Here is a 14,323-nt window from a genome sequence, read left to right on the forward strand (position 1 = left end):
AAAAGGCAGTGGAGGGTGGTAGAGAAATGGTTGGATGGAAGGACAAAACAAAAAAACACAGTCTGGATACATCCCATCCAGCTCTGCCCACTGGTGTGGATGTCAAGTGGCAGAATGCCCATGAATGTTGTGTCTGAAAAGGAGCATGTGAATGTTCACGTGTTAGTTGTGCCAGAAAAACTGGATCTGAAAGACCAGTTTACAGTATAATGCCCTTGTCTGGAAGCACCCTAAGATTATGAGAGGGCAACTACAATGGAAACCCCTAGCCATGTGCAGTTGAGGTGCATTTTCACAGTACACACACACACACACACACACACTGCATACAACAGTACTATCTTCCTTGATATAAATGCCTGAAAAAGATGATACCTTATTATGTGCTGACAACTTAGCCTATGGCAACTTCCAGCCATGAATGCATGAGTGGCCCCTTCAGCGAGATTGGTTACTGTCTGCTCAGATCAATCTCTTCTGTCCAGCCAAGTGGGGAAAGGAAATGCTTTTTTGTGTGAATGAACTTCATTAGTGGCTGTTCATACCTTACTGATGGAAAGCCCTGGTGAGCACAATAGTCTTTCATGCTTGAATAAATACAGCCGCCCCTTGGGTGAGCATTGCTGTCCGCTTAGATCAGGTGTTTTCTTTCTACATGAGCCTCTTGCTCTCAAAGGATTGCACGTTTTGAATAATGGAAACGATTTTGCATGACCTTATGCTATATCCAGATCTAGCCCTGTGTCTCTAGGTTCAGCTTGCCATATTTTACTTGCTCATAGTTCTATGCTATGTCAACAGGTGTTGCATGGGTGGCGGTGGAGGAATAATCTGGTAGTGTGACTGAGGAAATTCTTCTCTCAGCAGCTCTGAAGGGCACTGAGCCAGAGAAATAGGCAGCAATCCCAGATTTGCCACACAGTAAGCCGAGTTCAGATATATGAAGTACGGTGCCCACTATCCTTAAACAAGGATATCGGAGAGCTGTCCAGTCCTATTGGCCTAAAGTAATAGCAGGTGTCAGGCAGAGGACTTTCAGAGTCCACACCTGGGAGGCATGCTGTGGATTGCCTGCGCTCTGCCATTGATACTTTAGGGCTACTCTATAAATTCATTGCACTTCTGGGACGTATGTGGTGTTGAATCTTGCTAGCTGAGGCTTGATGGGCAACACTTGTGTGACATGCATGAGAGAAGCTGCCATGAGATCCACATTTGACCCTAAAAAATAAAACATGTGCTGGATCACTGCTGGGGTGCTCTAGGGATGCCAGATCTACACCCAGAGAGAGCAGTCAGCCTTTGGACCAAGGAGGACCCTGGTGTTTGGTCCATAGCAGGTATGAGAGCGGGTGAAGAGAACCATCTAATAACACAAGGTGCAACAGCCATTTAGGCATTGAGTGTTGCAGAGCTTTTAAAGGGAAAGACATCATATCCAGGTGAATGCCCAGCAACCCTACTCTTTTCCGCCTTCATGGTCTGCGGATTTCGACTGAAAGAGTTTTACCTGATTGGGCAGGAAAAACCTGAACAACCCCAACCCTGGCAGTTTTTCCCTCTGTCTCTTTTTGCAGTGCCACACATGATACGCCACAAACCACGTCCCCAAGCATCCCTCTTAGCTACGTTTAATTCTGGTGAAAGCTTACTGAAGATCCATGGCCGGGGCTTGCCTCCGTGTTCGGGCCCAGACTGAGAACGCCGAAGTCAATATTCATCATGGTGGTGGGAAATGGGGGGGAAAAGAGACAGGCAGGTGCATATTCATAAAACATGTTTTATTTTCACCTATGTCTATGTTGGAGAGTACAGACTTCTCAACAGAAATGCAGCCCAGGTACTCTTTGGGATTGTTGTCTCTGCCTGGAACAGATAAGCATGTATGTATCCTCTGCAGGTTGGAATAACATTTTGCTTGACCTGCAAACCACAGAATGGGGGGAGTGAGAGATGGGGCCATGCCGTACTACAAGCATTGGGCAACCTTTCTTGGTGGTGTGAGGGGAGCTTTCTTTGCTGTGCTGTATGGATTCAGAAAAGTGCAGTAAAACAGTGGGAAGCCTGCCTTTGTTTTGCATACGTAAATACATGCACCCCTAATCTTGTTCTTGCCTTGCCCTCCCTCCATTATTTTTTTTAAAGGGGTGGGGGTGGGGATTTCCAGTAATCTCCTAAGAAACCATCTGCTGCCAGCCATTCTGTCTAGGCCCCAGACTCGACCGTCATCTCCCTTCCCAAGCATGTTTGCAGCTGCACTGCACATTTGTCATGCTCATGCATTGCCTAAGGCACCAGGAATGGTGAGCACATACAAAGGTTCCTTTAAAAAAAAGGATCGTGCTGTGTGCAGCTTGAATTCTTCCCACTGTGCTGACACTCTACATTTGACCTTATCAGTAGGGCAGACAGATTCAGGGCAGATTCACGTTTGACCACTGCAGATCTGACAGCGCAGCTTTTGTCCCCGAAGTCTCATTCAACTAAAACCCCTCAAGATGCTTATGTGGAATGTTGGTATCTGACCCAGGCGTGGGAGCAGGCAGGCAGGGGAGCCGACAGCAAATGAAACCAGTGGTGGCGATTTGCATATCTTGGTTTAAATAGATGAACCTTCTAAAATAGCCTAACATTCAGGAGCCTTAGAAACCCACAAAGATGGCAATCATTAATGAGCAAGCCAGAAGGTCAAACTAAATGGGGGAAAGCCTATTTGTTTTCTGCTTGTCTGAAGGAGCGCACTGCATATTATGGCAGTGGGGGGAATTCACTCACATTCTCTCTCTCTTTAAACAGCTAGGAAGAGGAATCAAGGGATTCTTTTCAGTTAGGATTAAGCACTTTATGCTGTTTAACAAAAGTAAATACCAGGCCCAGTGCATGATCCTAAGGAGGACTTCAGTACTCACAACCATAGCGGAGCTATTTCTAGCTGTGTTCCTTATTCTTACCTCCACTAAATATATATACTCCTTTGGATGCCCTATCCAGTAAGGGAAGGAAGATATTTCTCTCCTGGCAGCTTAGTGTGGACTCAGAGCATATTTAGATTCTCAGCAGGGACCCTGTGGCACGTTGCACACAGACAGCAGGCACAAGCAGGTGGTTTGCTGAGAGGCGAGTGGCTCTGGCACCCTGTGGAGAGCAGGCAGAGCCTCCCTTTCAGCAACCAGCCTAGAGCTTACAACAGGGAAACCATGTGGGTGGCATCCACTCGTGACTGTGCCAGTTTCGATGGAATAAAAAGGTTGCCTTAGTGATGAGGCGTAGCAACATCCACCTGTAGGACAGGAGCAAAAAGAGCTCCTTAATTCACTGCTTTGACCAAGAGGGTGCAAGGAGTGACCTGAGCGGTCACAAAATAGGATGGGGGTCCTGCCACTCTTAAGACTTTGGCCCCCAACCCAGTCCCTGATGGGCACCAGAAGAGGGCAGCTATGAAATCAAAGGCTGAGAAAAGCTCAGAACTAGTTTGACTAGGATTCAGCACCTTGCCATGCCAGGGTTAGGGTTCATGGTGCAGGAATACCACCAAGCCAGAGCTAAGCGCAGGAGAGATGGGAGGGAGGTTTGGATCCAGGGCTCCGGGGTGGAAGTCTTACATCTACACTAGACCGTTGATGGGCTTTGAAACAAGTAGTCAATGGTCCAACCGGCAGCTCTCTCATGCTTACCTACTGCCAGTGAGATCAGGTAATGTTTGGGTTGGTCCCAGTGGCTTTCTTGCACCGGGCCTTTCAGAAATATCTCCTCCCAATGGTGCTAGCTCTGGGTTTCAGGAATGGGCTACGCTTGGATAAGATTGTCCCTGCTGCCTATTTTGTCTGTTGTCACACAGCCCCCCAGATGGAGAATGCAAGGCACACAGCAGATACTGCTCCGTCTGCTCCCTCTTCCCATTGCGCATGTGCTCTGAGTGGGCAGGAGAACAGGCAGTGACAGCAAGGGGGAAGAGTGGTAGGGCCAGAAGGCTCAGAAGGAAGAAATGGTGTGGACCTCAGCAAGTTCCCAACAATGTCAGCTCCTGACAACCAATACTTGCAAGGTTTCCTTCTGCACATTTCCCTGTGATCAAGCTAAAAAACACAACAACTCACCCCAATGAATCCTTGTTCATAGCTCAGTATGAGCTGTTCATGTCACACGTGGTGGTGCCTAAAACTCTGGGCTCCTTGCCTCACACTGCCAAGGGTATTTTCACACGAAGAAGTAAATTTGCCAGGATCAAGCTCAGTGATATGGGGATACACCAGAGTCCTCTGTTCTGCTTCCTCTTTGGTGGACCAAGGAATCCTGGGAAAGCATCACAGGGGATTACTCTATTAACGAGTATGGGTATTTATGGCTCTTCAAAGAGGAACAGGAGTGAAAAAGGTTTGCTGAAGCAGATTGTCCATGCAATGACAATCCTACTAGTCCATGTCCCTTTTCCCTAGAAAGGTTCTGGAGGTTAGTCCTGCTACTTGCACAACTTAAGCACCAAGCTTTTCTAGCATAACATTAGAGGCTAGGAGGTGTTCTGAACAGGGGTTTAAAAGTGTGGGTACCCACACATGCTAATTCGTACTTGCACACATGTGCATATTGAAACATAGGCTGCTTCCATCCTCACTTCAACTCATGTTAGCATTCTGTTCACCCATCTCCAGTAGACAAGAACTGGGCATTGGGCGGCTGCTTAAGAGAACATAGGCTTGCATGCAAAAAATCCCAGGTCCAATACCTGGCATCTTTCATTAGCAGATATCAGATACCAGGTTTGGGGGAAACCTTTGTCTGTGTCCTTGGGAGAATCCCTGCCGGCCAAAGTGGATAATACTTGGCTAGTTGGACAGATGGTCTTATCCAGCATGAGGCAACTTTGTATGTCCCCTCCCCTCCCCATTAAATGTGATAGATACATGCTGTGCGCATGAGAGAGTTGACTCTGGTGCATCTGCACTATGTATCTGTGGCCCTTTGGCCATATGCTGATTGAGGGCTGTAGGGATTCAGGCTGCAAACCCTTCTCCCTTCATCCCATCTATAAGAGCTTGCAGATGGGGAAGGCAGATAGCTTTCTGCTATGAGTGCAATCTGTGATTTTTTTTCATTATCTGCAGCATGGATCTTTCCAGCCCAAGAAGCAAAGGGGTTAAGCAGCAGTGAAGTCAACAGGTAGCCAAAAGGAGCTCTCACGTTCCCTGAATGCCCCCCCCCTGAAGTATAAGAGCTTCACAGCTATTAAATGTCCTAGCATGAATAAATATGTAGCCTATACTGTTACAGTACAAGGTCATCAATTTTTTTGTATTTACATCAACAGCACTAGTTGATATGTTTCCTCATCCAGCAAACATGCACAGGGAAAACTCTGTCCTGTCTTTTGCTTACTCTAAAATAGTTCTGATTTTGCTCCCCGTGTCTGGAAATTTCAGAAAACAGATTGACAGAAGAGATCTGTAAAGGGACGAAGGGGGTCAGAACATGGCAACCTACCACGGTTCCAGATGAGCTAGAGAATTCAACCACATATTTATAAAAATCAGCTGTCTTATTGCTAAACTTCCCTGCTTTCACCATCCTCGCATTTCATTCATCTCATTCTCTCATTCTCATTCATTCATCTCAGCCTCTCCTTTTTCTCCCTCTTCTGGCTTGCAGGCACCTCACTTGGACTGCTGCTTCAATTAGAGGACTTCTCCTTCCCAATAACATGCCAGAGAAAGCAAGAAGCCCCAGAGCGAGTCAGTTAAGATGGGAGATTTGCCTCTGACAGCTGACTTCCATCTTCACTTTGGGCTCTGGTTGTTCTTGGGCGTCTCCCTAAGTGACTGATTGCAATGAGCCTCAGGGCTGTGAGCAGGGTTCATATGGCTATAGCACAGAGCTGTGCTCTTCAGGACTTATCGCTGCTTTGGACCCATTCACAAATTTGTGCAATACATTCTTATGGCTTATAGTGTCACCCCTGCATGCCAGCCCTGAACTCTCCCCTTTCATTTCCCACTTCAGCCAACAGATAAACTGATGGAGCCTGAATGCAGATCAAAGGGAAACCTTTGCAAGGGGACCGTCTCAAGGGCCTTCCCCCATCCTTGGCAACCCCACATGGCTTTTCAAATCCACCCATTTCCAATGGAGCATTCTGAGTTGGACAGAGCAGGTGGGATTCAGCCTTCTCTGTTAGATCCCTTGAGAATAGGTGCAGGGTTAAGTCCCCTGCTTTGCACAGGGACCTTCTCACTGCAATTGCTTCACCTCCAGTGACGTCATGCCAGCTGCCCCACAAAGAGCACAGTCAGTGCAATTCCAGATATTTAATACAGAGACTTATCTTGCCTTTCTCCCTCTTCTCTGCTGCTTCTACACCCCACTGCCTGAGTCACATACAGTGGTGTCACAGGGCGAGGCTCAAAGGCAGCACATGCACATTTCAGGAAGGCCTCTCTTTGGGTGGAAACGCTCCTAAACATGGCTGTTGACGGGAGCTGAGTGGCACCTTCATTTCAGCTGCTTTCCCCATCAAGCACCTGGGGGTTGTCGACCGCTTGGTCTCCTAAAACAGGGTGAAGAGGCTGCCCAATGGCTTTGGGATTTCCAAGATCTAGATAGCCTCCCACAGTCTCCAAATTTGCCAAAGTTTTGCAAGGATGGAGAGCTGCGCTCTGGACCCCCAGCTTGACCCATTGGGTGGCCACAGTAATGGGAATCTGCCAAGCAGGCTGCGGAGAGGGGAAAGCATGAGATCTGGGACATGCCATGCCATGTTCTTGCTTCTGCTGCGTCTTGGAGCAAGCAGGATGGGTTTTGGATGAGTGGGGATGTGGAATCCCACCTTGCCAGCTCCCAAGGCTGTTGGTTCCCTTCTTGCATTTTGGTGCCACGAAGGTTAAAAGGTTTGGGTTTAGCTCCTTTTATGTTTTAACAAGAGCTTCCTAGTGAAGAAAGACTGCGTAACTAATCTCTCCTCACTACTATGTTTCTTTAAAAATTCAGTTTTTATCTCTGTCATAGTCCCACCAAAAGAAAAAAAAAAGGAAAAAGGGAGAGCAGAGGATTCCAAAACAGGTCTGCCTGCTTACTAGAAAAATTATTTGAATTATGTCCTGAAAAAGCCTGGTAATGGTGGGAACCTCCGTTTCTGTAAAAATAAATAAATAAATAAATAAATAAGTGTTTGTAGCAAGAGTTTATATATATATATATATAGATATATAAAAAAAATATTATTGAGCCATTTTAAAAAAGTCAACTTCCCCCACCCCACTCCCACAATACCGTGGCTAATTGGGGTTACTGCCATCTCTGGAGCTACTGTGGAGATGAATGTGACTTAATTTGCATGAAGGTGAACAAAAACCTTGGTTTCTGGGCCCACTTTGTAACATCCGATGGAGCAGGCTGCCACCTACGGAAGCTTACGCCACCCTAATATTGTTAAGTCTCTGAAGGTGACACTGCCATTTCTGCTGCAGCGGATGAGCCGGGGCTGCTCTTCTGGTATTCATACCTGCACAGAGACTTGGGAGGAAAGTCCCACCCAGGAAAAGTAAGCAAAAGCGACAGCAGGATGCAGGAAAACCTAGTGAAGTCTGCTGGACCCTTTTGCCTGTGGCTGAGATGCTCACAAAGGTTCCCATGAGGGCGATCTGAAAAACCATGTCATTCCAAAGAAACAGAGGGCTGAGGAAAGACTGTGCTTGGGAGATCAAGGTTTTCAACACTGGACTGTGGGCTCAACAGGAGGAAAGTAACAAAGCAACGCCATTACATACTGTGGCAGGTCGGAGAACTGTACCAGAGAATATTGTTATGCCTTAAGGGATGTGGCTGCATCTTCCATCTTGTTTCCCAGTGCCAGAACGATCACAGCAGCCCCACTAATTCAGCCCCTGTCTTATCCCTGCCGGATCCTCTCCCGCCTTCGCCCTGCGAGGCCCCCACAATGGGTGTGTCGGAGAAGACAGAACTGACCGAGTCCGCGTCCGACATCTTCCGCTCTGCCTTCTGGGACCCTTTCGCCGCCTGCTTGGGGGAGCTGTTGGCTTTGCATTTGCCATTCTGTCCTTGCGCGTTGCCAGGCGCCATGTGCCGGTTCAGCCCTTCCTTGCCCCCGCCGGTGTTGTGGTTGGGCGTGGTGCTGAGCACCGAGGAGTTGATGCTGTCCTCGCGCTGGCTGGCCTGCTTCTCGCCGTTGCGGCAGCAGCAGCGGCAGGGCGTCAGGTAAAGGTAGATGAGCACGAGGATGACGCTCAGGATGCAGCCCACCAGCGTGGTGTAGGCGGTGTTGAGGGTGTCCGGGGTCCCGTGCAAGGAGTAGTTGTGGACCGTGACGTGCACATAGAGGGTCTCGTTGAACCCCTGGCTGACCGCATAGCAGGTATAGGGACCCATGTCCTCCACACTGATGTTTTTGATCTGAAGGCTCCCGTTGGTCAGCATGGTCATGGAGCTGTTGTCGCCCTCCTGGGGGACACGCTCGTAGCGGGGGGTCAGCCACTCTCTGATCACCACCCCTCGCTGCCTCGTGTCGCAGTTGATGATCACCTCTTCCCCGCGATGGACCTCCAGCACTTGCTCCTTGAACTCGCTGCAGTTCAAGCCCCCTGGGACAGGGTCACTGAGGCTGGAGATTTTGATGGTTTTGCGGTCTTTCTCGAGGAAGCACTTGAGCTCCTCCTTGAAGTCCGTGGCGGAGCTCAGCTGCCGCTTCTGCCAGTGGGTGAAGAGGTTGTAGAGCGGGCACTGGCAGGTGAGGGGGTTGCCGTGGACGTAGAGGCCGTTCTTCACCCAGGCCGGGAGCTTGTTCACCTCCTCCACGGAAATATCCTTGATCTTGTTGCAAGAGAGGTCCAGCAAGGCCAGCTCCGGGAAGCCCCCCTCGTCCTTCTTCAGCAGCTCATGGGGGAAGCGGCTGATGGCGTTATGGCTCAGGTACAACTTCTGGAGCTTGGTCATCTCTTCAAAAGCCGTCCGGTCAATCTTGGAGATCTTGTTGCTGTAGAGCAGCAGCACCTCCAGCTTCACCAGGTGGCTGAAGTGGTTCTCCCCCAGCTCCTGGATGTTATTGGAAGAGAGGTCCAGGTACTTGAGGTGAGGGACATTGGTGAAGGCCTCCGTGGAGATGAAGGAAAGGCCGTTGTGGCTGAGGAACAGGGAGTGCAGGTGGCGAAGCGGGGAAGGCGCCCACTCAGCCCGCAGGCGCGTCAGCTGGTTGTAGCTGAAGTCCAGGGCAGCCGCGTAGGAGGGAAGGGGATGGGGGAAGACACTCAGGTTGGCCTTGGAGCAGCTGATGATGTTGCTGGCGCAGACGCATTTGCTGGGGCAGTGTGCCGCCGAGCCCCCTTTCCGGGCAAGGGCCAAGCTCAGCAGGAGCGCCAGCAGCCAAGGAGCGCCCCTGCAAGGTTGCGCCAGGCGACGTCGGGGCACCGAGGCATCCTGACCCCACATCGTCAGGCTCAGCCAGGGAAGGTCACGTCCCTGTCACAGAGAAGCAGGCGGGCGGGAACCATCAGGGGGAGAGCAGGGTCCGACCCTGGCGGCGGCGGCTGCGAGCGCGTGCTGACCGGGACGATAGGAGGCGGCGCGCCCGCGGGGCTCATCCCCGGAGCCGCGCCTGCGGGATCCACCTGCTGCGGAAGGCGAAGGCCGAGCTGGCGGCGCCCGCTCCCTCCAGCCCTGCTGCGGAGCCGCCGAGCCCGCCTGGCGCTTTCCCGCCGGCTCCTCCCCTGCTCAGCATGTCCGCCGCGGAGCCCTGCAGGCGGCCACGCGGTGTTGCATTGCACCAAGCGCACAGCCTCCCCGAGCAGCAGCGCCAACCAACCAGCCGGCCGGCCACTCACTTGTTCGCCGGCCTACGAGCTCCTCTCGGCTGCTTCTTCCCCGGGCGCTCAGCCCATCCCGGCTCGCGGGGGCCTCTCCCGCCCGACGAGGGCGCGATCGGGTCGGAAGGCGAAGCAGCCGCTGCTCTGGACGGAACCCGCGCAGCCCCGCCGCCGCCGCCAAGTGGCGAGGAGGGGGTTGCCCAGCCGGGCGTAGTGCTGCGCTTCCCGCTGGAAGTGCCCAGGGGGGCTTTTCCCGGTGCTGGGTGGCGAGGAAGGCGGAGCCTCAGGCTTCCGGTGCGGGGAGAATCGGCAGTGAAGTGGAAAGCCCGACGAACAGGAGCACCACCTCAGCCAGGCTGCTGGAGTGCAAGGAGGGAGGGAGGCTGGCTGGCTGGCTGCGCGCGCGCGTCTGTGCGCGCGTCCAATGAGAGCCTGCGATGCTCCTCCTGTACACCAGCTCCTGGCACACTCACACCCACCCACAGCCTGTCAGCAAAGGAGGCTTGGCCCCGCGAGACACTGTTAGTGGAGAAGGTTGCTGCCCCCTGCTACACGCACACCCCCCCTCTCTACAGCAACGTGCAAGGAGCTGTGTGTTTTGGGGGGGGTGCCGGTGATGTGCACCCTAGATCTGCGAGGGGAGGCCAGTTGGAAAGGTGCCCCCTGGCTCTTCCGCCGGGTACTCCCCGCCTTCGTTGCTGGCCCCGAGGTCCGCTTGGAAACCTCTCCTTGGCTGGCGCTGGAGAGATGACGAGTGAGAGCAGCCAGCGCTCCCCTCGCCAAGGCCGCGTCTGCGCGCTAGAGGAAAGGATGCTGCTGCTGCTTCCTCCTCCAGAAAAGAAAGCCGCTGCAGAGTCGTTTGAATCATGCGATGATATTGTTTTGAGAAACATGATATTTATTGAGAGTGGACGGCGGGGGGAAATGCAGAAATGGGGAAGCGCACCTCCAGTCCGGCTTAGATGCTGCCTCTGGAAGCGCGAGTTCGAAGGGTTGGAGGCGAGCCACCCAACCAAGGAAGTGGGGCAGGCTTTTAACCGGCGAATTGGTGGCGAAGAACCCCCCGACAGGCGGAGATCTAGCTACTGATGCTGCAGGAGGAGCGCAGGAAGCCTGCGCTGCGACAGGCTGCGTTAACGTGGAATTACTAGGGTGGAATCTACACACACATAAAAACCGTTTTGAAAATGCTTGTTTTTAAAGCGTTTTTAAAAATACATTGAATTTTCCATAAGGCTCACTAACACCATCTAGTGTCACATTGTATATTGCACCTAAGGTAAAGGTAAAGGGACCCCTAAGTCCAGTCCACAAGGACTCTGGGGTTGCGGTGCTCATCTCACTTTACTGGCCGAGGGAGCCAGTGTTTGTCCGCAGACAGCTTCCCGGTCATGTGGCCAGCATGACTAAGCCATTTCTGGCGAACCAGAGCAGCGCAATCTTGCTCCGGTTTGTGGGAAGAATCCAAGGTACAGTTATACCTTGGAAGTCAAATGCCTTGTGAGTCGAATGTTTTGGCTCCCGAACACCGCAAACCCAGAGGTGAGTGTTCCGGTTTGTGAATGTTCTTTGGAACCCAAACGTCCAATGCAGGTTCCGATTGGCTGCAGAAGCTTCCTGCAGGCATCCAAGAAGCAGGCATGACACTTGAATAAAAAAAATGGGGGGGAGGTAAGCCCCACTCTGCATAATTGATCACATGACATGGTGTACGCGCACCATTTGAATGGCAATGTCCATCAACTTTGAGAGGGCCCAGCCCCTTCAAATATTTTTATGGGTCCGGGGCTGAATGGACCTTGGCCCCTAGTGGTTGCACTAGTATTCAATACAAGAGTTGCCCCAAGCAGTAAATCTGCTTTTAAGGGGGAATACTACCCCATCCAAACTGGGGGTTCACCTATTTCTAAATAATTTAAAACATACCTGGAATTTTCTTCCTAGATAACAGGCAAGCATAAGGATGAGGTGAGAGAAAGGGTTAAGGCTGTTTTTGCAAGTGATGCTTAAAGTGGATTTGCATGCCCCACATTTACAATTCAAATCTAAACCTTAACATTGGCTGTAATTTCTTCATTTCAAGCCACAATAGAAGGCATATCTGTAGTTACATTCATCCCTTGCTGCTATCTTTGCCTTTCAGTCCTTCTGTTCTTTTTTTACATTGTCAGATCTCAGGCTGCCAGGTCTGTGGGCTACAGACCCGTCCTTTTTCTTTACCTTTTTGCTTAAACTGCAAAGCCCTGGGCACATAACACTATATAAGCCAATAAGGGGAGCCGAGAGAGTGTGCATTCAATTTAAAATGGTGTTTGCCTACTTTTTATCCCTACTCAGCAAATCCAGGGTGTGTGTGTGTGGGGGGGGTAGTTTTGAGACCAAAAGGTGTTGCAAGGCCTGCCTCTTACTTTGTGTCTTTTCAACATACATGTACAAAATGTGTCCCTTCGGACATGCAAAACAACAAACACAGAGCGACAACAAACACAAACACAAGTGTCATGTGTGATCCTCCTGCCTGTGGTGGAATTGCTTACAGTGGTGGCACACAGTGGTGTCGTACAGCGGTAAATGTGTGTACTCAAATGCAATGTGTAAACCATCCTTTAGCATCTCTTGAAAGCATCAGGATTTGTATAGCAGGAAGGAAGATATGTGTTATCTCACCGGGTGTTTTCACAAATAACTCTTGAGAATGCCTTTCTAGTCTGGAATGTGTCATGAAGGCTCAATATTGTTAAGAAGGTACAGAAGGGAGAAGTGAACTATTTTAAAATGGAATGCTCTTGTCAACCAGGTGCCTTCATTTGATTTACAGATGCTGAAAATGCAAAAAACAAAACAAAAAAACTTATGCGCAGTGTGCGAAATGGCCTTCCTCTCATTACACCGAGACTTCCCATTCCAGCTCAGGAACTGACAGGTCTTCACCATAATAATTTTCGCTGCCACAGCTTCTGAACTGAATTTAATACAAGCGCTAGTAGGCAAAGAGCAGGTGCCCTATCTTGTACCACATACGAAACCTTCATCAGCATTTATTATTCATCATGCATTTGTTAAAAGTAATTTATTGGCCACCTTTCCAGTTTGCCTAGAGCAGTGTACAAGAAAAAGGAAACAATTACAAAAAAATCTGCAAAGAACAAAATAAACCACACGGATAAAGCAAATATACCAGCCTGGTGATCTGGAGGTCAAATAGAAGTTGTTTTGCAAGCACTATAAAAGGCGAATAGAGAAGGAGAGTGACAGACTTCATGGTGGATGCTAGGCTTGGTGCCAGACTTTAGTGCAGGGGTCAGCAACTTTTTCAGCAGTCCACTGTCCCTCAGACCTTGTGGGGGGCCGGACTATATTTTGAGGGGAGGGAAAGGAACAAATTTATATGCCCCACAAATACCGGTAACCCAGAGATGCATTTTAAATAAAAGGACACATTCTACTCATGTAAAAACACGCTGATTCCCGGACCATCCATGGGCTGAATTTAGAAGGCGATTGAGCCGGATCCGGCCCCCAGGCCTTAGTTTGCCTACCCATGCTTTAGTGGCTATTGTCATGGTGTTACCTATGGGACCTTATCCAGCACCAACTTGGGGCCCTGCCTGGTACTGCTGCCCTCAGAGCCCCAGGTGGTGTGGTGCGGCTGCTGCTGCTGCTAGTCACCTCACTGTCTCCTCCCCACAGATGTGTTTTACTTCTGGGGTTTTACTATGGAAGTGGTACTGGTGCTTGACTCTGCCTATAATTGGAGGCTGCCAGAGCCTCCAGTATACAATGTCTGGTGTCAATATTGTGTGTTGTTTCTTAGAAAATCTTTTAAAAAAATAAAATCCTACACACTGTGGAAGGAGACATTTTAGGAAGCTCCTGTCATTGTCATGGGTGTGGCCAATCCTAGCTATATCTACTCAGAAGTAAATCCTACTGAATTCAGCGGGGCTTATGCCCAGGTTACTGGGATTAAGGCTGCAGCTAACATGGTCCTATCACCAGACATATGGTGGTTGGTCACTGTGAGAACAGGATACTGGACTTAGATGAGCCATTGGCCTGATCCAGCAAGCTCTCCTTATGTTCTTATGATATTGTAATAATTCCTCTCAGCATCTGTTACAAGGGTTTTTGCATGTACAGCATGTACAAATGCTTCGGGTTACAAATGTTTCAGATTACAGACTCCACTAACCCAGAAGTAGTACTTCAGGTTAAGAACTTTACTACATCATTTCCAGGTGAACGAGATGTTTAGAAAAGATATCAAAGAAAGAGGTTATGCAGACAAAGATTCCAAATTTCAGACGGAGATTATAAACAATGAGGTGAAAATCATATCTAAAATGTATAGGATATTGCTAGATTGGAATTTAGGAGATGAGGAAGTCAAATCGGTGATGATCCGTTGGGCAAAGGATGTAGGTCACAGTATACAATTTGAGGACTGGGAGAAACTTTGGAAGGATGGGCTAAATTTCACGGCGTGCATAACGATAAAGGAAAATGTCATGAAGATG

At 49.9% G+C, this 14,323-nt stretch overlaps 1 protein-coding gene across 1 annotated transcript; it reads right to left on the reverse strand.

Moving 5' to 3' along the window:
• Positions 1-1,760: 1,760 nt before the first annotated feature.
• Positions 1,761-10,563, reverse strand: AMIGO1 (adhesion molecule with Ig like domain 1). The gene has a single exon (XM_081196856.1). It carries the CDS (start codon positions 9,430-9,432, stop codon positions 7,849-7,851), a length of 1,584 nt encoding a protein of 527 aa, XP_081052982.1. The 5' UTR covers positions 9,433-10,563; the 3' UTR covers positions 1,761-7,848.
• Between the last annotated feature and the right edge of the window lie 3,760 nt (positions 10,564-14,323).

The sequence above is a fragment of the Podarcis bocagei genome (assembly GCF_964188305.1).
Source record: "Podarcis bocagei genome assembly, chromosome: 5".
In the NCBI taxonomy this organism is placed as follows: domain Eukaryota; kingdom Metazoa; phylum Chordata; class Lepidosauria; order Squamata; family Lacertidae; genus Podarcis; species Podarcis bocagei.

What these genes read in the sequence shown, in the direction of transcription:
- AMIGO1 (XM_081196856.1), bottom strand. Translation starts at nt 9,432, where the DNA reads ATGTGGGGTCAGGATGCCTCGGTGCCCCGACGTCGCCTGGCGCAACCT.